General features: G+C 47.6%; 2 protein-coding genes across 2 annotated transcripts in view; one reads left to right on the forward strand and one right to left on the reverse strand.

The window, feature by feature from the left end:
• The first annotated feature begins 1,522 nt into the window (after nt 1-1,522).
• Nucleotides 1,523-13,623, forward strand: LOC120303382 (titin-like). Its single transcript, XM_039332863.1, has 3 exons — nt 1,523-1,967; nt 4,675-6,048; nt 11,642-13,623. The coding sequence occupies exons 1-3, from the start codon at nt 1,827-1,829 to the stop codon at nt 13,400-13,402; spliced, it is 3,276 nt and encodes a 1,091-aa protein (XP_039188797.1). The 5' UTR covers nt 1,523-1,826; the 3' UTR covers nt 13,403-13,623.
• Nucleotides 13,624-19,296: 5,673 nt separating this feature from the next.
• The window catches only part of HDGFL2 (HDGF like 2), a 42,583-nt gene continuing 40,915 nt past the window's right edge, over nt 19,297-20,964 (reverse strand). The window contains exons 15-16 of the mRNA XM_039332850.1: nt 20,805-20,937; nt 19,297-19,814 (exon numbers count right to left, since the gene is read on the reverse strand). Of these exons, the coding sequence (XP_039188784.1) occupies nt 19,718-19,814; nt 20,805-20,937 (230 nt within the window). The 3' untranslated portion in view covers nt 19,297-19,717. The remainder of the gene's footprint in view (nt 19,815-20,804; nt 20,938-20,964) is intronic.

Below are 20,964 nucleotides of genomic sequence, written 5' to 3' on the forward strand. Positions count from 1 at the left end.
TCGTCTTCTCAAAGAGGACATGAAACGGTTGAAGTTACTGAGTTCTGGGGCATTGGAGTCATGCAAGTTCACTACCCAATCCGCAGCTGGTCCATCCAGGGCAGATTGCACGATCCGGATGCGGGCTTTGTCGCTGGGAATATCCTGCCCATATTCCTCCATGTAGCTGAGGACTTGGGTTAGGAAAAATCCCAAGCGTGTTGGCTCCCCTTTGAATTTCACTTCCAACGGTGGATGTCTTGGAATGGATCGGTGTCTCTGTTGTGGGTGGTAGTGTCTTCCGTCCAGATTGCCATCTGTGGTCCGGTAGGGGGTGGGAGCTCCTGGATCAGTAGATGTCCCTGGGGTTGCAGGTTCCACGTCCCCCTCGGTGTCTCTCCCTTTGCGGCTCCAGGAACTGGGGCGGCCGTAGGGCTCAGTATTCTCCTCTCCTAGGGAGCTGAGAGTTCTCTTCATCAGGTCAATAGCTTTCTCTAGGATCCAGTCTGAGTACGGTGCCCAGCTTCCTCCCTCTTCACTTGCGTGCAGGGATTTCTCCATCTCCTGCTTCCATTCTGGTTGCTTGGTCCCCCGTCTCAGGGTCACCTTTCTTGATTCCTTTCCCCACTCACTTTTCTTTCCAACGCCCATCGACCAGCGAGGCTTGTGGTCCTGTGTCTCCACCACTTCTTCTCCTGAGGAATCTGGCCTCTCGGATCCCAACATCTGGCAAGGTTCCAACTGGGTCAGCGGCTCTTTTTCCAGGGAGTTTTCCCCCTCTTTTGCTCCATTGTCTGACATGGTAAATTTTTGCAAAATCCCCCGGCAAGGGTCTTCCTTCCAGGTGGATTAATTTTGCAAGTCCTGTCTAATGTGAGGACCCACCCCACTTTGCATCTTAAGAAGACAGAACTCTTGGAATAATTCTTCCAACAGGAATCCTTTATTAAGAGAAAATGGTTGCAGGCATGCTAGACAGGACTTGGGGTTCAAGCTCTCCCATTCAAGGTTTTAAGGGGTTCCCCAGTAGTCCCACCCAATCAACCCCCCTTCCAGTGATAGTTTCAAGTATCACAATTCCATCCCCTTTCTTCTTCCGTCTGGATGGAGACTTCAGATAACTACATGAAAGGCAATTACTCTTCTTTGATATGTTAAAGCTTAGAGGCCACAATAAACACACATTCAGTCCTTTGAAGTGTGCTGAAGGAAGTGAGGGCCATAAAGCCCCTTTGCTCTCCCCCTTTTCTCCCTCTTATGGCAGAATCCAGAGAAGGCAGAATTGGGAGTTTCTATGTTTGATAATTAAAGATGAAATATAATTGGATTCTGACACAAATGCTGATTCCTTAGAGTTTTGTGTGTGTTGTTGCTGATCTCTTGTTCTGTCACTTCTGCTTGGAAACCCGGAAACTCTGACCCTTGGACTGGCTGACAACGTTGCTTGGATGTTCAAAGATCTCAGACTGTATTTTGGCTTCCCTTTTGAAACTGCTCAGGCAAGCATGTATTCACACAGACTCGTTAGGTTTATGCTGTATGTGTCATTCCTTGTTATCTCCGTGGCCTTGAGTAAATTCCTCTCTTAATCAGGCTGTATGTGAAACTGCTTGCAGCCAGAGGAGGCTGAAGGTGTGTGTGTCTTCCTTTGTTTGGAGGCTGGCCAGAAACGTGGGAGCATTTGGGGGAAATTTGGAGCAATTAAATGGCGGTTTGCATTGCCTCGGTGCTGTGCCCTGGGCCATCACAAGGACTCTAAAGTGAGGTTGTCTGCTTGTGTGCTTGCCTGCTCAGCAAACCTGAAGAAAGCAGTAGAAGAGCTGGACGATTCCACCACCGATCATGAGATGCAGGTGTGTTTCGCCCGCATCAGCAACCTCTCCGGGAAACTCCGCCAGCGAGCCTACATGATGGCGTTGAGCAAGCTAAGGTTGGCCCGGAAGAACACCGAAGACAATCTGGCACAGCTCCAGCAAACCATTGATTTGGTAAGCTCCGCCTCCCTTTTCCGTCTTCTACTATTGCCTTCTGGGATGGGTGCATTTTTTAAAATGTTAAAAATGGCAAAGCTTTTACAAATGTTTTTTTTTTAACTTAAAAAGATTTAAGTGCTTAATGTTTAAAAACCTAAAAGTCTTGAGTTTTTTAATTTTAAAATTTTTAAATTTAAAACTTTGAAAAGTTTTTTTTAAATTTAAAGAACTTTAGATTTTAATTTAAAAATTAAATGGGTAAAACGTTTACAAATGTTTTTTTAACTTAAAAAGATTTAAATGCTTAACATTTAAAAACCTAAAAGTCTGAGTTTTTTAAATTTAAATTTTTTTAATTTAAAACTTCAAAAAGTTTTTTTAAAATTTAAAGAACTTTAGGTTTTAATTTAAAAATTACATGGGTAAAACTTTTTTAAAAAAAGTTAAACTTTTTAAGATGAAAGCAACTCCCAGGTTTAATTTTGAAAAAGTTAAAATATTTGAAATTTTAAAACGTTAAGCTTTGTTAATGTTTCAAAGTTTTAATATTTTAAATTTAAAAATTTTAACATTTTAATTTAAAAATTTTAACGTTTTAATTTTTAAAAAAATGTTTTTTAAATTAAAAAAAACTATTCTAATGAAGAAATAATTTGTAAACGTTTAAAAAGTTTGAGCATTATATATTAAAAAATAACATTTTTAATTTTGAAACATCTAAAAGTTAAAATATTTTCAATTTAAAAATTTTAAGCTTCTGTTTAAAAAAATTAACATTTTATATTTAAAAAAATTTTAAAAACTATTTTTAATTAAATTTTAATTAAAAATAATTTGTAAAACATTTAACAAAATTTGAGCATTTTCAAATTTAAAAAAAATGTTAAAATATTTTCAATTTAAAAATTTTAACTTAATTTTTTTTAATTTAAAAAAAATCAAAATATATTTGTTTAAAATTAAAGATGACCATCATAAATTGGGTCTGTATTTGATATTGATATTTTGGGGGGGACTTGGTAAGGGATGATTTTGCTGAAAACTGGAAGTAAATGCTGGTTTTCAGCAAAAACGTCATAAAATGGAGTCACATGACCACAGGATCCTGCAAATGGCCATAATATGGCTTGGTTGCCGAGTGCTCAAAGTCACATGATCATGGGGGAGGGGCAAGCAGCAGATCTTGGTGGGAAGTTCACCCCCATTAAGATCCATTGTAACCAGTGCTTTTTTTCTAAAAAAAAAAAAAAAAAAGGTGCCAGATCTCACATACGTCATACAACCCACCTTGCCTACCCTACAAGGTTCCATCCAAAAAAGGTGCCGGAACTCCATTCTGGGAGTTCTATGAGAAAAAAAGCCCTGATTGTAACTAAGCTAAGCCATAAGTCATAAGTTGAGGACTAAATTGTGGTCAATTTTTTTACCTTGCTAAAGAAATGCTCAAAGCTATCAGATCCAGCCTGAAAAATACCAATCAGCCACTTGAAAGACCAAACAATATTTTGGAATAGAATAGAATAGAATAGAATAGAATAGAATAGAATAGAATAGAATAGAATAGAATAGAATAGAATAGAATATAGAGTAGAGTAGAGTAGAGTAGATAGAGTAGAGTAGAGTAAGTAGAGTAGAGTAGAGTAGAGTAGAGTAGAGTAGAGTAGAATAGAATAGAATAGAATAGAACAGAACAGAATAGAATAGAATATAGAGTAGAGTAGAGTAGAGTAGAGTAGAGTAGAGTAGATAGAGTAGAGTAGAGTAGAGTAAGTAGAGTAGAGTAGAATAGAATAGAATAGAATAGAATAGAATAGAATATAGAGTAGAGTAGAGTAGATAGAGTAGAGTAGAGTAGAGTAGAGTAAGTAGAATAGAGTAGAGTAGAGTAGAGTAGAGTAGAATAGAATAGAATAGAATAGAAGAGTTGGAAGGGACCTTGGAGGTCATCTAGTCCAACCCCCTGCTCAAGCAGGAAACCCTATCCCATTTCAGACAAATGGTTGTCCAGTTTCTTTTTTAAAAACTTCCAGAAGTTGAACAATTTCTGGAGGCAACTTCTGTTCCATTGGCTAATTGTTCTGTCAGAATTACAGTAAAAAGTCTGTTGAAACTCTACCAACTAGTGGTTGCTCAAAATTACAGCGGCACTGTAAAAAGTGACATATGACTATTTTTCACACTTAACGACCATTGTGGTCTCCCCGTGGTCCTGTGATCCCCTTTTGCAACCTTCTGACCAGCCAAGTCATTGGGGAAAATCAGATTCACTTAACAACCGTGTTCCTAACTTCACAATTGCAGTGATCCGCTTCACAACGGCGGCAAGAAATGGGGCAAAATTCACTTAACAAGTGTCTCACTTAACAATAGAAACTTTGGGCTCAGTTGTAGCCATAAGTCAAGGACTATCTGTATTCGGTTCCCATAAACCTCCCAACTCATTAGCCTTCTGGAGATCTCTAATCCAGATTCAGCAGCTCTACTCCAGATTCAGTAGGTTAGGTTAAAAAGCACAGGCTTCCGGGGTTTGTGTCAAGCATCTTTGCAGCCCTTGCACGGATGAAGTTACCTAGTTTGGTAATGAAACGTCTGCAAGCAAACAGCCCAGCTCAGAGAGCAGCAAGGACCCCCCCATCTTTGCATGTTTATCTCCCCCCCAACCAACCCGTGACTTCATCTTTTCTTCCTTCCTCTCCCCCGTTTGCATGGTGGGCTCCCCCAGATTGGACAGGTCCAACGTGTGGACGCGATGGACTACCAGAAAAGTTTCGAGAAGCTGACTGAAATCAGCATCCAATGGAGTCAGAGGAACTCCCTCCAGCAGCAGTCCGTGAGCCTGCAAACCGAAAGCTTCTCCCCCGGCCAGAGTGTTGACGAAATCGGTCCGCGACTCGCCCAGAGCAGCGAGATCGAAGAAATGGGGGTGTCTATATCGATCAGCAGCAAGGAGGAAGCTCCTGTTCAGGGTGAGACCCCAGAGATGGTGCCAACGTTTTCTGCAGAGACTGAGATACTGCCGACCGAAGAAGTCACGCCGCCACCAGACGTCAGCTCTGAAAAGTTGCCAAGTCCTCCAGAAGACGCTGAGCCCAAAGCTCCTCCTGAAGAGGCTGAGCCCGAGGCTCCTCCAGAAGAGGCTGAGCCCGAGGCTCCTCCAGAAGAGGCTGAGCCCGAGGCTCCTCCAGAAGAGGCTGAGCCCAAAGCCCCTCCAGAAGAGGCTGAGCCCGAGGCTCCTCTAGAAGAGGCTGAGCCCGAAGCCCCTCCAGAAGAGGCTGAGCCCGAGGCTCCTCTAGAAGAGGCTGAGCCCGAGGCTCCTCCAGAAGAGGCTGAGCCCGAAGCTCCTCCAGAAGAGGCTGAGCCCGAGGCTCCTCCAGAAGAGGCTGAGCCCGAAGCTCCTCCAGAAGAGGCTGAGCCCGAAGCTCCTCCAGAAGAGGCTGAGCCCGAGGCTCCTCTAGAAGAGGCTGAGCCCGAAGCCCCTCCAGAAGAGGCTGAGCCCGAGGCTCCTCCAGAAGAGGTTGAGCCCGAAGCTCCTCCAGAAGAGGTTGAGCCCGAGGCTCCTCCAGAAGAGGTTGAGCCTGAAGTGCCACCAAGTCCTCCAGAAGAGGTTGAGCCCGAGGCTCCTCCAGAAGAGGTTGAGCCCGAGGCTCCTCCAGAAGTTGAGCCTGAGGCTCCTCCAGAAGAGGTTGAGCCCGAAGCTCCTCCAGAAGAGGTTGAGCCCGAGGCTCCTCCAGAAGAGGTTGAGCCCGAGGCTCCTCCAGAAGAGGTTGAGCCTGAAGTGCCACCAAGTCCTCCAGAAGAGGTTGAGCCAGAGGTCCCACCAAGTCCTCCAGAAGAGGTTGAGCCAGAGAAGCCACCAACTCCTCCAGAAGAGATTGAGCCAGAGAAGCCACCAACTCCTCCAGCAGAAGTGGAGCCCGAGAAGCCACCCACCCCTCCACCGGAAGTCCCCAAGCCACCAAAGAAGGTAGCATTGACCCCTGTGGCCAAGGAGAAGGTCCACAGAGACGTGGCTCACATCACTCTAACAAGTCCTGGTTGCGATGAAGACGACTTGCTGTTAAGGATGGCTAGAAGTGAAGAAGATATCGCCTCCGAAGTAAGTTTTCCTTGCCCCCCCACACCCCTTCCCCAAGTCTTAACGTTATCGGTGCAAATGTCTCAGCGGTCACTACGTTGACGACACCCCACCGCACAAACTGGACAGGCTGCCTCTGCATGAGTCCCTGTTCTGGGCTTCGAATCTCGGAACACAACGCAGAACAGCAACTCATACCGAAGTATCCCCTTCAGTGCCCCCCCCCCAGTGCGGTGGGGAACTACTACCCCCTTTTCTCAACCTTGCTCACCTGAAGCTCTGCGGACTTCAACTCCCAGAATTCCCCAGCCAGTCCTGGACTTTTATCCCCCTAATCTGGAAGCTGATAAGACTAGAATTCCTATATCATGTGGATGGTTTCAGACTGCAATCTAGAGTGTTGATGAAGTGGCAAATTAGCAAAGGCAGATTCATTTCGCTCTTCCCTTAGCAGCCGCTAACCTCTTAAAAGCCAGATTCTTCTTTAACTTGATTTATTGAAAGGGAAAGATCTTGGCAACTGGATGCTTCTTCCTTCAATGGGCCATTCACTTCTGATTTTGTTAGGGTCCAGATGCTTTGATTCTTTTGCTAATCCTCTCTTGGTGCTGTGGGGGAGATGGCTACCCATTTCCCTGATGAGGAATGTGCAGACACACGACATTTGCAGCATTTGTAGTATCAACTGCTGTCCTCTTTCAAGAATCAGAATCAGAATAGAGCTGGAAGGGACCTTGGAATAGAATAGAATAGAATAGAATAGAATAGAATAGAATAGAATAGAATAGAATAGAATAGAATAGAATAGAATAGAATAGAATCTTTATTGAGAATAGAATAGAATAGAATAGAATAGAATAGAATAGAATAGAATAGAATCTTTATTGAGAATAGAATAGAATAGAATAGAATCTTTATTGAGAATAGAATAGAATAGAATCTTTATTGAGAATAGAATAGAATCTTTATTGAGAATAGAGTAGAATAGAATAGAATCTTTATTGAGAATAGAATAGAATAGAATAGAATAGAATCTTTATTGAGAATAGAATAGAATAGAATAGAATAGAATAGAATAGAATAGAATAGAATAGAATAGAATAGAATAGAGAATAGAATAGAATAGAATCTTTATTGAGAATAGAATAGAATAGAATAGAATAGAATAGAATAGAATAGAATAGAATAGAATAGAATAGAATAGAATAGAATCTTTATTGAGAATAGAATAGAATAGAATCTTTATTGAGAATAGAATAGAATAGAATAGAATAGAATAGAATAGAATCTTTATTGAGAATAGAATAGAATAGAATAGAATCTTATTGAGAATAGAATAGAATAGAAATTGAGAATAGAATAGAATCTTTATTGAAATAGAATAGAATAGAATAGAATAGAATAGAATAGAATAGAATAGAATAGAATAGAATAATAGAATAGAATAGAATAGAATAGCTGGAATAGAATAGAATAGAGAATAGAATAGAATAGAATAGAATAGAATAGAATAGAATAGAATAGAATAGAATAGAATAGAATAGAATAGAGCTGGAAGGGACCTTGGAGGTCTAATCCAGCCCCTGCTCAAGCAGCTGAACCTGTCCTATACCATCTCAGACAAGTGACTGTCCAGTCTCTTCTTAAAAACCTCCAGTGATGGACCACCCACAATTTCTGGTGGCAAGCTGTTCCACTGGTTAATTGTCCACACTGTTAGGAAGTTTCTCCTTAATCCCAGGTTGCTTCTCTCCTTGATTAGTTTCCATCCATTGTTTCTTGTCCAGCTTTCAGGTGCTTTAGACAATAGGTTGACCGCCTAACCTTGCTTAGGATCAGTTTTATGACTGCAGCAATGTAGAATCTTGAAAATTAGCTTTCCAAGGCAAGCCAGGTCAGGAAAGAGACAACGTAAGGACGACTACACTGTTCCTATGGGTATCCCAAGGCTGGCTAGGGAATTTTGGGAACTGGTTGGAGAAGCACTGAGCTATGGAGACTCTCTTTGTCATAAGGTACGATAACAGATTCTCAGGAGCCTGACAATTTTTCCCCATCACCTTCTTAAACCAGAGAGAATCAAAGTGGGGCAAACTTGAATTTCTTCCTCACTTGCTTCTCGCTTCCCAGCTAAACAGATTTTTTTTCCCCTCAATGACCGACTCAGATCCATTTCAAGGCTATCTCCGTATCCTTCTCTGCGGGGAAACAAAACATTACCGTATATTCCGGCGTATAGGGCGACCCGGCGTATAAGACAACCCTCTAGTTCGACGCCGGGTCGCAAGATGATCGACACCGAGTCGCAAGACCATTGACGCCGAGTCACGTGCCTAGAAAGTTGTCTTATACGCCGGAAACTACCGGTATTTCTGGCGTATAAGACGATCGATGCCGAATCGCATGCCTAGAAAGTTGTCTTATACGCCAGAAACTACCAGTATTTCTGGCGTATAAGACGATCGATGCCGAATCGCATGCCTAGAAAGTTGTCTTATACGCCAGAAACTACCTTATCCGGCGTATAAGACGACTTGGCGTATAAGACGACCCCCGAGTTTAGAGGCGGTTTCAACGCTCTCAAAAGTCGTCTTATACGCTGGAATATACGGTACTTCTTGAATTTGGAGACTTCCGACTCTTAAAATTCCCAATCAGGATTCTGGGATGCTAACCCACTCACAGGATGCCGAGTCTCAAAAAGGCGAATAAAGGTAGTCCTCGTTTTACGACCACAATCGATTTCACAACCTTCTTTGCCACATTTTTTTCAGCAAACCGCCGCAGTTGTTAAGTGAATTGTGTGGTCATTAAGCGAATCTGTCTTTTCCCCATTAGCTTTGCTTGTTCAAAGCCGGAGGGCAAGGTTACACATGGAGATCACGTGACCGAGGGACGTTGCAACCATCGCAAATACGTGCCGGTTGCCAAGCTGCCCATATTCTGATCATGTGTCTGTGGGGATGTTGCAGTGGCCATAAGTGCGAGGACTGGTTGTAAGTCGCTTTTTTCGGCGCAGCTGTAACTCTGAACAGCTGCTAAACGAATGGTTGTAAGTCAAGGACTACCTATACGGGAGAATGAGATCTGGCTTCACAGGGGGGGAAAAAAGGCTAATATTTAAACCCACACAAAGCAAAAAAATAATAATAATAAAGCTAGAAATTGAAAATCTGGAATACTCTGCCCTCAACTTTGTCCACCAGAAAAGTGTGTTTCACGCTGGATGTTTTTACTCAGATGTTACATAAAATTTTCATATTTTAAAGAGGTTAAGCCAGCACAAATCACAAGTTGCAAACAAAAAAATACTCACCATAAGTATACAGTCAAAAGACTTTAGCCTTAGCGGGCTAGTACAGAAAGAAATTAGCAGGATATCTCTGCTTATCAAGCTTCTCCAGAGTTCAACGTAAGAATCTTCTGAAATTTTCTGCAAAGCCTTTTGAAGCCCACTGGCTTTGGCTACCAAAATCTTGACAACTGGGTGGCCGTTATATATTCAAGATGGACAGTATTTAGTATTTATTTGCTATATATATGTAAGGGTGTGGGTCTACACATATGTTGTATATAGTTATGTTTAGGTGTGGGTCATGTATGTGTTTCACTTTGAGAGCGGGCAACTAAATTTCATTTTTGATGTGTGCCGTTGTGCCCACAGTAAAAAAATGACAATAAAGATTATCTTATCCTATCCTATCCTATCCTATCCTATCTTATCATCTTATCTGATCTGATCTGATCTAGTTCAGCAACCCATTGATTTCTAATTTCATTAGGGTGAAGATCGTTTCATTTGTGGAGTCCTTGGTGCTCTCTGAGCTTTCTGGTTTTGTTGCAGACGTTTCATGATCCAATTAGGTAACGTCATCAGTGCTAGAAGGGAATGTGGGGTAGAAGGAGGAGGAGGAGGAGGAAGACTGTGGGGGTCCTTGGTGCTCTCTGAGCTTGGTGGTTTTCTTGCAGATGTTTCATGACCCAACTAGGTAACATTATCAGTGCTAGAAGGGGGTGGGGATTGTAGAGAGGAGAGGAGGAGGAGGAGGAGGAGGAGGAGGAGGAGGAGGAGGAGGAGGAGAGGAGGATGACGACAACAACAATAACAACGACTGTGAGGGTCCTTGGTGCTCTTTGAGCTTGGGGGTTTTCTTGCAGACATTGCATGACCCAACTAGGTAACATTATCAGAGCTAGAAGGGGGTGGGGATTGTAGAGGAGAGAGGAGGAGGAGGAGGAGGAGGAGGAGGAGGAGGAGGAGGAGGAGGAGGAGGAGGAGGAGGAGAGGAGGATGACGACAACAACAACGACAACAACGACTGTGGGGTCCTTGGTGCTCTCTGAGCTTGCTTGTTTTGTTGCAAACGTTTCATGACTGAACTAGGTAACATCATCAGTGCTAGAAGGGAATGTGGGGTTTGCTCTCTTTTTATACACTACTGGTTTGCCTTGTCAGGGTGGGTGAGATGTTCTTTGTGGTCCCTGAATTAGGCTGTTTATTGTTAGTTAGTTTGTCTAAGTTCGTAGTTCTTTGATCACCAATACCAATATTAATGCTAGAACAATAATCAAGAAGTAAACAGTATCCAAATCAAGCACTGATAATGTAACCTATTTGGGTCATGAGACCTCTGCAAGGAAATAGCCAAGCTCAGAGAGCACCAAGAACCCCACAGTCCTCCTCCTCCTCTCCACAAACCCTTCTCCCTTGCAACCCTGATGATGTTAGCTAGTTGACTCATGAAACATCTGCAAGAAAACAACCAAGTTCAGAGGCTACCACAACCCTTTTCCTCCTCCTCTCCACAAACCCCACTGACTCCCTTCTAGCACTGATGATGTTCCCTAGTTAGGATCATGAAACATCTGCAAGAAAACAAGCAAGCTCAGAGAGCACCAAGCACCCCACAGTCATTGTTCTCCTCCTTCTCCTCTCCACAAAGCCCACTGACTCCCTTCCAGCACTGATGACGTTAGCTAGTTGGGTCATGAGACGCCTGCAAGAAAACCACCAAGCTCAGAGAGCACCCAGGACCCCACAGTTCAACCCTGAGCTACATTCTCTTCTATTGATATTCCTCTGTTCCAGTGGTTCTCAATCTTTTTAATGCCACGACCCCCAACCAGTCGGAAGTCGAGGACTACTCAACCGCTCATAAGTCGAGGACTACTCAACTGGTGCAGCACCGTTTGCAGAATGGGACTTTTGGTGGGCTCAGCAGGGCAGAGACAGCCTGGACAATTCCTATTGGCTTTTGAAAGCCAATAGAATTAGACTCTATTCAAGAGAGTCTAATCTATTGGCTTTCAAAAGCCAATAGAATAAAAGGGAGTAGCACAGCTAAGGAAAAGGGGGGGAAATGGCGGACTGCATTGTTTGGCGACCCCCGTGGAATGGTCATTCGACCCCAAATGGGGTCCCGACCCACAGGTTGAGAACCACTGCTCTGTTCTTTTGCTAATCGCGGTGAGGAGGTGGTTATCCATCTTCCTGATGGAAATATATCAGACTTGAGTTTTAGTTGGTTTAATAGCTGGCCAGGTCTGCTACCTGCTTGACGAGCAGGTAGGGGGGGGACTATACATCTGAAGGAATGTCCTTTGGTTCCAACAGGTAGAAACCAAAACGCTAGAGATGTCCCGGAGCCTGACCAGCAACTTGAAGAACACTTATGAGAGTCTGTTGGCCAACTTGAAGGATCTTCCCTCCAATCTCCAAAACAAGCTGTACCAAACCTGTCGTGATATGAGCGAGCTGCACTCCTCCTTCGCCTCCGCCCACTGTTTCAGCGACTTGTCCAGCGGCCTCTTGAACAAGAGCTTCGCCGTCATGGCGGAAGCCCAAGGCTCGATGGATGAACTCATGGAATTCGCCTTGCAAAGCCCCAAGGCCCTCCTGTGGCTGAAGGACTATTTCCCTCCCATCCTAAGCAGGAGGCAGGAGGCCCCCGACAGCATGGCGGAGCGTGAAGCCGAAGAAGAGATGCCCCCGTTCGACATGAGGGATATCGAGAGCAACATCCTCAAAATCCAGAAAGCCTACGATCCCGGAGAGTGCTACAACGGAGCCCTTTTCGCGAAGGAGGCGGCGGAGGCGGAGGAGGCCCCACCTTCAAGAGAATCGGAGGACATCCTCAAAATCCAAGAGGCGTACGAGCCTCAAGGTTGCAAGGAGGACGCAACTCCTAGCGGGGATGAGAAGGACGTGTCCCCTCCGAGCAAGGACGAGTCAAAGAACTGGGGCATCATGAAAATGCTGGAGACCTACGTGCCCAAAATCTCCACTATCCAAGGACTGCTGGAGAAGAAGAACCTCCCCTCTTCTCTCCAGAAGGAAGAGGAAGACGCGCCCGCCCAGGAAGTGGAAGAAGCCTTGCCCAGCAGAGACGATATCCTGAAGCTCCTTCGGGCTTACGAACCCAAAGGTTGCGAAGAATCGTCTGACCCAACGGAAGTCCCAACTCTTGGTCCAAAAGACGTCCCTCTTCCGAGCAGGGCGGACATCCTGAAACTCCTGCAGGCTTATGAGCCCCAAGAGTGTCACGACGACAGACTGCCCAGCAAGGAGGAGAAAGAGGAAATTGAGGCACTCCGAATGTCTATTAAGGAAGCACCTTCCATCAAGAAGGTAGAGTTCCCGCCTCCTGTCCGGAAGGAAGACGTCATTCCACCTCCAGTCCAGAAGGAAGCAGTCGTCCCACCTCCTGTCCAGGTGAAAGTAGTCCCATCACTTGTCCAGAAGGAAGACGAGGTCCCACCACCAGTCCAGGTGGTAGTAGTCCCATCACTTGTCCAGAAGGAAGACGAGGTCCCACCACCAGTCCAGGTGGAAGTAGTCCCATCACTTGTCCAGAAGGAAGAAGAGGTCCCACCATCCGTCCAGGAAGACGTCCCGCCGCTTATCCAGAAGGAAGAATTCCCACTCCCTGTCCCATACGCTACTCAGAGCAACTTGATTTCAAGCAGGGATAACATTCTGAAGCTCGAGGTCAACAGGAGCAATAACAACAACGAAGTCCCCCCCTTGGCCCCGGAGGAAGAGAAACAGCCCCCCCCTGAGCAGCCGAAGAACCTCTTGGAGATCCAGAAAGCCCACGAACCCAGAGAATGCGAGGACGGCTCCTCCATCCGGACACAAGCAGGGGAGGGCTCCTCTTCCGCTCCGCGGGAGCGGGTGGACATCCTCAAAATCCAGCGGGCCTACGACCCGAAAGAATGTGAGGAGATGACACCCTACAGAGAGGCGGAGGACGCCTCCGCGGCGGGATCGGCAGCCTCTGGACGTTCCGAGTGGAGCCTCTTCAAACTCGTGCAGTCCTACATCCCCAAGAGTATCAAGGAGGAGATTTTTAGCAAGAAGGAGGAAGACAAGTAGAAAGATGGAAGCAAGACCGGGGGGGGGGAATGTTTTGGAAACAGGGTGCTCAGCAGGGACTGCAAATGGCGGTGGACTCGCCCTGGAGAATGACCCAGGTGGTCGGTCTCCGTGAAGCCGGGCATGCAGCATGAATTACTAAAGAACGAGACCTTGAGTCAGCAGCTCACTTGAATTGGTGCTTGCGTGTTTGATGCTGACGGTCGCACTCCACCTATCATTCCCGAGCCCCACAGGAATAGACTAGACTAGAGCAGGGCTTTTCAACCGGTGGTACGGGTACCACCTCTGGTACATTGGCACCTGGCAGGTGGTATGCTACCCTAGAAAAGTGGTAGCGGGGGAGGGGAATGAGCTGAACCGGTGGCAGCACCGCACAAGCCTGAGCGAGAGACGGCTGGAGCTGCAGGGCTGTCAGGGCTCAGCGGAAGCTCCTGTGCCGCTTTCCAGCTGATCGGCACTTTTTCGGGGCTGTCAGGGCTCAGCGGAAGCGCCGGGATCAGCGCCGGGCTCCAGCTGGAGCTCGGCACTGATCCTGGGGCTTCAGCTGAGCCCAGAAGAAGCACAGATCAGCTGGAGCTCAACACTGATCCTGGCACTTCTACTGAGCCCAGAAGAAGCGCCGATCAGCTGGAATGTTGCAGCATCTCCAGGGTCTCGTGATTTACATTCAGATGCTTGGCAACTGATTCATATTTATGACGGTCACAGTGTCCCAGGGTCTTGTGAAGTGACCAAAACCTGCTGCAACCACCCAGCAGACGGGGGGGGGGGGAATAAAAACCAAACACCCCCCACCCTACCCCCGCTGCCAATCCTCAACAGAAATGCTCACAACAATGAAAACCTCGGACAGGAGGAAGAGTGCCGCCGGGCGGGCAGGCAGGTGTCTTGCTCAGCTGTGGCTTGGGGGGCACTTTTTTCAGTGCCATTGTAACTGCGAACAGTCACTAAGCAAACTGTTGTAAGTTGAGGACTACCTGTACTTTATCACTTTTTTCCTTTTTTTTTTCTTTTTTTGGTCATCAAGTTTTTGACACCTTGCTAGGCAACTGGTGGTACTTGGATGTTGCCATATCCTAAAAGTGGTACAATGGGTGAAAAGGTTGAAAAGCCCTGGACTAGACTAGACTAGACTAGACTAGACTAAAATAGAATAGGAATAGAATAATAGAATCCTCGTCCTTCCCTAGTATGTAGGCTAGACATACCCAATTCCTGCAACCAATCTTCATTTATTTTAGTCTCCGGACCCTTAATCATCTTTGTTCCTCTTGTCTAAAATGGAATAGTGTTTCCTGACTGAGCAGTGGGTTGGACTAGAAGACCTCCATAATCCCTTCCAACTCTGTTATTCTGCCCCATGGGTTGATAGCTTGGGGAAAAGGTGGATTTTGACCTCTTGGGTGATTACAACTTCCAGAATAGCAACAGCGCTTAGATTTATAGGCCACTTCACAGTGCTTTACAGCCCTCTTTAAGTGGTTTACAGAGTCAGCCTATTGCCCCAAGAATCTGGGGCCTCATTTTACCGACCTGGGAAGGACGGAAGGCTGAGTCAACCTTGAGCCGGTCAGGATCAAACTGCTGGCAGTCGGCAGAGTCAGCCTGCAGTACTGCATTCTAACCACTGCGCCATCGTGGCAATGGAATAGAATAGAATATACTGTAGAATAGAATATGTTGTAGAATAGAATAAAATAGAATAGAATAGACTGTAGAATAGAATAGAATAGACTGTAGAATAGACTAGAATAGACTAGACTAGACTAGAATAGAATAGAATAGAATATACTGTAAAATAGAATATATTGTAGAATAGAATAGAATAGACTGTAGAATAGAATAGAATAGACTGTAGAATAGAATAGACTGTAGAATTGAATAGAATAGAATAGAATAGAATAGACTGTAGAATAGAATAGAATAGACTGTAGAATAGAATAGAATAGACTGTAGAATAGAATAGAATAGAATAGACTGTAGAATAGAATAGAATAGAATAGAATAGAATAGAATAGAATAGAATAGAATAGAATAGAATAGGGCGGAAGGGAGAGAACTGGGTTCACTTAACTTGAGTGATTCACGAACAAAGCTGGATTCGCTCCACCAACGTGCAATTCGTGGACAGGTGGTGGTAAAATCAGACCCAACATACGTAAAAGACCGTATTCCTGATGGAAGTGGCAGTTGTAAAGTCGAGGACTAACTGCCCTACATGACACAGTGGTCTGCTTTATCAGTGTGTGTGTGTGGGGGGGGGAGCTGAAGTCAGACTGGGACATCCTCTCCTTGCTTTGGGGGGGGGGAGAGAGAAAGGAAGCTGCAGAGAGGACATCCATCCCCGACCTTCTTCACGTCTTCTGGGCACCAAGGAAGTTTTTCAAAGAGCAAACAAGCAAGAGAGAGGTTGGAAAAAGCTCCAAAGCTGCTGCCCCACGTGAGACCTTGTGGGTCCAACCAAGTCCCCCAGGCAGATTAGTCGGACCTGACCCATGGCAGGAGGACCAGGATAGGCTTTGGGGTTTGGTCCAAGATAGCAAAAAGACTTCCTTCTTGTGTCGGAGTCCGAATACCTGCAAAGGAGGTCACCTGTGCAGGTGTTCTCTGCAACTCTTCATCTCTGACCTCCAGCCTAGCCTGTTCTTTCCAACAGACCAGCAGCCTCCTTAGGAATGGCAGGTTTCAGACATTTGAAAGGGGTCCAAAGAGGTGGCAGGGAGCTGTCAAAGAAGCATCCCCCCCCCATCCACAAATAAAGGAGATGGAGGAGAGGGGAAATCCTGCTAACAAACACGGGGGTCCAGAAGAAGCCCCCCCAGAGACTGGACCCAAATCAGTCAGGAAGTGAAATGACAAAAGAGCGTTTCAGCTGGTTAAGGAGTCTCTGTTGTTCTCCGAGCTTGTTTTCTTGCAGACGTAGCGTTACCCAACTAGGTAACACCGTCGGTGCTAAGCAGGAGTGGAGTTTAGAGAGAGGAGGAGGAGGAGGAGGAGGAGGAGGAGGAGGAGGAGGAGGAGGAGGAGGAGGAGCGAAGGAAGAGGAGGAGGAGGAGGAGGAGGAGGAGGAGGAGGAGGAGGAGGAGGAGGAGGAGGAGGAGGAGGAGGAAAGGAGAAGACGGAGGAGGAGGGGCGAAGGAAGAGGAGGGTGACAACTGTCGGGTTTTTTTTCTTGCAGGCATTTTGTGATCCAATTAGGTAACACCATGAGTGCGAGAAGAGTTGAGTTTAGTGAAAGTAGTAATAGTAGTATGGGGGTCCTTGGTGCTCTCTGAGCTTGGTTGTTTGCTTGCAGACATTTCATGACCCAGCTAGGTAACATCATCAGTGCTAAAGAGGGGTGGAGTTTAGAGAGGAGGAGGAGGATGACGACGACTATGGGGGTCCTTGGTGCTCTCTGAGCTTGGTGGTTTCCTTGCAAACTTTTCATGACCCAGCTAGGTAACACCATCAATGTTAGAAGGGGCTGTCAGTGTTGACGAAGGTGTGTTTTTCTCCCTGGTGGTTCCTTGGAGTATCGTTTCCTGCTTGAAAGTCTGTCTGGGTGTGAGCTGCTGGAGAGGCTGCGTTCTGGCCTCTTTTGTTTCTTTCTTAGCTTTTTCACTGTCGTGCTCAACTTACAACTGGACGCTTAACAACCACTTGAAGTTACAATGGACCTCCCGGGGGGGGGGGAGGTACTTACAATCTGGTTTCAAAGGCCGATTCCCCCCCCCCCCGTGGCCACGTGACAGGTTGGGCGTTCAGCAACCGGCCCACGTTCACCGCCGTTTGCAGTGTCCTGCAGTCACGTGACCCAAAACCTGGCATTTAATTCTGATTTGGGGGCAAAACTGGCCCACGTTTCATTTTACGACTGCCGTGTTCACTTAAAACCACTGCCACCAGAGGTCATAAAATTGGGTTAGCCGATTTACAACCGTCACGACTTCTGACTGTGATGGGCAGGCTCCCTTAGGGTTGTAAGTCAAGGACGGCCTGTCAGTGCAGTTACTTTCTATGTCATTAGCATGATGTCTGGTTAGCATGGATGACGTTACCTAGCTGGGTCGTGAGACGTCTGCAAGACAACAATGGAGCTCAGAGAGCAAAAAGGAGCCCACAGTCCTTTCCCACTTCCGCCTCTTCCTCCTCCTCTCCACAAACCCCACATTCCCTTCTAGCACTGATGATAGTCTCTAGCTGGGCAATGAAACGTCTGCAAGAAAACACCCAAGCGCAGAGAGCACCCAGGAGACCAGTCCTCCTCTCTGCAACCCCCCCTCCGATGAAGTTACATAGTTGGGTCATGAGATGTCTGCAAAAAAATAACCCACCTCAGAAAGCACCAAAGGCCCAACAGTTAGTTCTCCTTCTCCCCTTCTCTTTCTCACCGCAAACTTCACTCCCTTTGGCACTGTTGATGTTACCTAGTTGGGTAATGAAACATTGGAGCACCAAAGGCCCCACAGTTCTCTTGCTGCTTCTCCTCCACGCCACAAAACCCACACCCCCTTCTGGAACGGAGGACGTTAGGTAGTCTGGTGATGAAAGGTCTGCAAGAAAACCCAAATCAGGGAGCACCAAGGAACCCAAGTGCTCCTCCTCTCCTGCACTCCGCAAACCCCACATTCGCCTCTGGCACTGATGACGTTCCCTAGTTGGGTCGTGAAACGTCCGCAAGAGAACCACCCAGCTCCGGGAGCACCAAGGACCCCCACAGTCCTCCTCCCTCCTTCTAACACTGATGACGTTCCCTAGTTGGGTCATGAAATGTCTGCAAGAAAACCACTCAGCTCAGAGAACAACAAGGAACCCATAGTCCCCCTCTTCCTCTCCACATACCCCCCCTCCTAGCACTGATAGTGCTACCTAGTTGGGTTATGAAAGGTCTGTAAGAAAACCATCAAGCTCACCACCAAGGACCCCATAGTTTCCTTCCTTCCTTCCTCCCTTCCTTCCAGCACTGATGTTCCCTAGTTGGGTCATGAAACATCTGCAAGAAAACCACCAAGCTCAGAGAGCACCAAGCACCCCACATTCTCCTCCTCCTCCTCCTTCTTCTCCTCATCCTCTTCTTTTTCCTCCTTTTCCTCTTCCTCCCCCTTCTCCTCTTCCCCAAACACCATCCCCTTCTGGCACTGATGACATTCCCTAGTCGGGTCACGAAATGTCCGCCAGAGAACCACTCAGCTCAGCGAGCACCCGGGACTCCAAAGTCTTTCTCTTCTTTCTCTTTCTCCTCCTCCTCCTCCTCATCTTCTTCCTCCTCCTCCTCCTCCTCCTCCTCCTCCTCTTCCCCCACTCCACAAACCCTATCCCCTTTTGGCACTGATGACGTTCCCTAGTTGGATCGTGAAACGTCCACCACAGAACCACCCAGCTCAGAGAGCACCAAGCACCCCACAGTCTTTCTCCTCTTTCTTCTCCTCATCCTCTTCTTTTTCCTCCTCTTCCTCCCCCTTCTCCTCTTCCCCAAACCCCATCCCCTTCTGGCACTGATGACGTTCCCTAGTCGGGTCACGAAACGTCCGCCACAGAACCACTCAGCTCAGCAAGCACCTGGGACTCCAAAGTCTTTCTCTTCTCTTTCTCCTCATCTTATTCTTCTTCCTCCTCCTCTTCCCCCACGCCACAAACCCCATCCCCTTCTGGCACTGATGACGTTCCCTAGCCGGGTCACGAAACGTCCACCAGAGAACCACCCAGCCCAGCGAGCACCCGGGACCCCTTGAAGCTCCACCCTTCCAGCTGGAATCCCTCCAACTTGTCCCACTGAACCCCTCCAGCCCCCGAGGGTCAGGATTGGGGTGAAAAGTCCCACGTTTGAAAGCCCCGTCCCCATCCCCTGCTCTTCTCGTCCCTCGAGCCGGAAGGAAAAAATAAATAAAGGAGGTAGACCAAGACCGGCGGCCTTTTTCTTTCTTTCGTACTTTTTTTTTCATTAAAAAAACAACCCTTTATATATTCATTTCGTGTCTGTGGAAATCACAAGATTAAAGGCGAGAGGCGGGAGAGGGGAGGACACGGAGGACAGCCGAGGAACGCGGGGGGTGGGGGGCAATACAAACGTACCGGGGGTGGGCGGGCGGGTGGGTGGGGCAGCCCCCTCCGAAGTTCATCATTCTCGAGGGAGCGAAAGGGGAAAAAGGAGAGCGGGCGGGGGGGGGGAAGAGTTCTCGGGGAGGACATGACCTAGAACGCCATCTACCGCGGGGCTCGGAGAAGCATCGCAGAAAACGCCGGGCGGAGGCTGCCAGCATCACCACAATCCGGGGCCATTTCCTTGTGGGAGGGCGGGGGTAGGGGAAACGGGGACCCTTTCGGCCGCCCTCAACTCTCCTCGTCTTCGTCCGCCGAGTCCGACTCTGGGTGGGCCCTGCCTCGCTCCGTCCCTGCCCGCTCCGTCTCAGGATAGTCCTGTGCTCCGCTGGGATGCCAGGAGGGGCGGGAAGGAAGAAGGGGGAGAGAGAGAGAGAGATCAGGGCCTGAGGAAGGAACCGGGAAATGGGGACCGGCGGTAGCCTTCCTAATTTGGGAAGGGTCTTCTCAGAGACCGCGGAAAGGAAGGGCAGTTTGCAAGATATCCCCCCCTCCCTCCCATCTCCCTTTCTCTCTCTCCTTCCTTCCCTTTCCTTCTTTCCCTCCGTGCCTTCTTCCCTCCTTTTCTCTTTCCCTTCCTTTTCTCCGTCCCTCCTTCCTCTCTTTCTCCTTCCTTCTCTTCCTATCTTCCTCCACTTTCCGTCTTCCTCCCCTCCTCCATCTCCTTCCTTCCTCCCTCCCTCTTCTATTCCTTCCTTCCTTCCTCTCTCCTCCCTCCCTCCCTCTTCTATTTCTTCTTCCTTCCTTCCTTCCCCCTCTCCTTTTTTCTTTCCTCCCTCCAGCTTCCTTTTTCCCTCTCTCTCCTCCTCCCTCCTTCCTTCCCCCTCCCTCCCTCTCCTTTCCTCCCTCCTTCCACCGTTTTCCCTCCCTCCCTCCCTCCCCCCCTCCCTCCTTCCTTCCCCCCTTTTCCTTCCCTCCCTCCTTCTTTCCTCCTTCCATCGTTTTCCCTCCCTCCCTCTCCTTCCTCCCTCCTCCCTTCTCCCTCCCTCCTTCCTTCCCACTCCCTCCCTCTCGTTTCCTCCATCCTCCCTTTCCCTCTCTCCCACTCCTTCCCGCTCCTTCCTTCCTTCTTCCTTCCCTTTTCCCTCCCTCCCTCTCCTTCCTCCCTCCTCCCCTCCCTCCTTCCCCCTCCCCTCCCTCTCCTTTCCTCCCTCCATCCTCCCTTTTCGCTCTCTCCCTCACTCCTTCCCGCTCCTTCCTTCCTTCTTCCTTCCACCCTTTTCCCTCCCTCCCTCTCCTTCCTTCCTTCCTCCCTCTCTCCCTCTCTCCCTCCCTCCCTCCCTCCCTCCATCCAGTGCCTGCCCCCAAACCGACTTACTCGTTGTGGGTGTCTTCGGGCGACGTCCCCCTCTTGCCCTCTCCGGGAGTCCAGTCTTCCCCTTGGCCCTTGTCCTCCGCTTCCCCTTCTTCCTTCTGGGTGGCCGATTCCCCGTTCACGGGCGGTGGGAGATCTGGAAGAGGAACGGGCCTTCTCACAC

The sequence above is a fragment of the Crotalus tigris genome, unplaced genomic scaffold (genome assembly GCF_016545835.1).
Source record: "Crotalus tigris isolate CLP2741 ecotype Arizona unplaced genomic scaffold, ASM1654583v1 scf7180000024465.619267, whole genome shotgun sequence".
Classification (NCBI taxonomy): domain Eukaryota; kingdom Metazoa; phylum Chordata; class Lepidosauria; order Squamata; family Viperidae; genus Crotalus; species Crotalus tigris.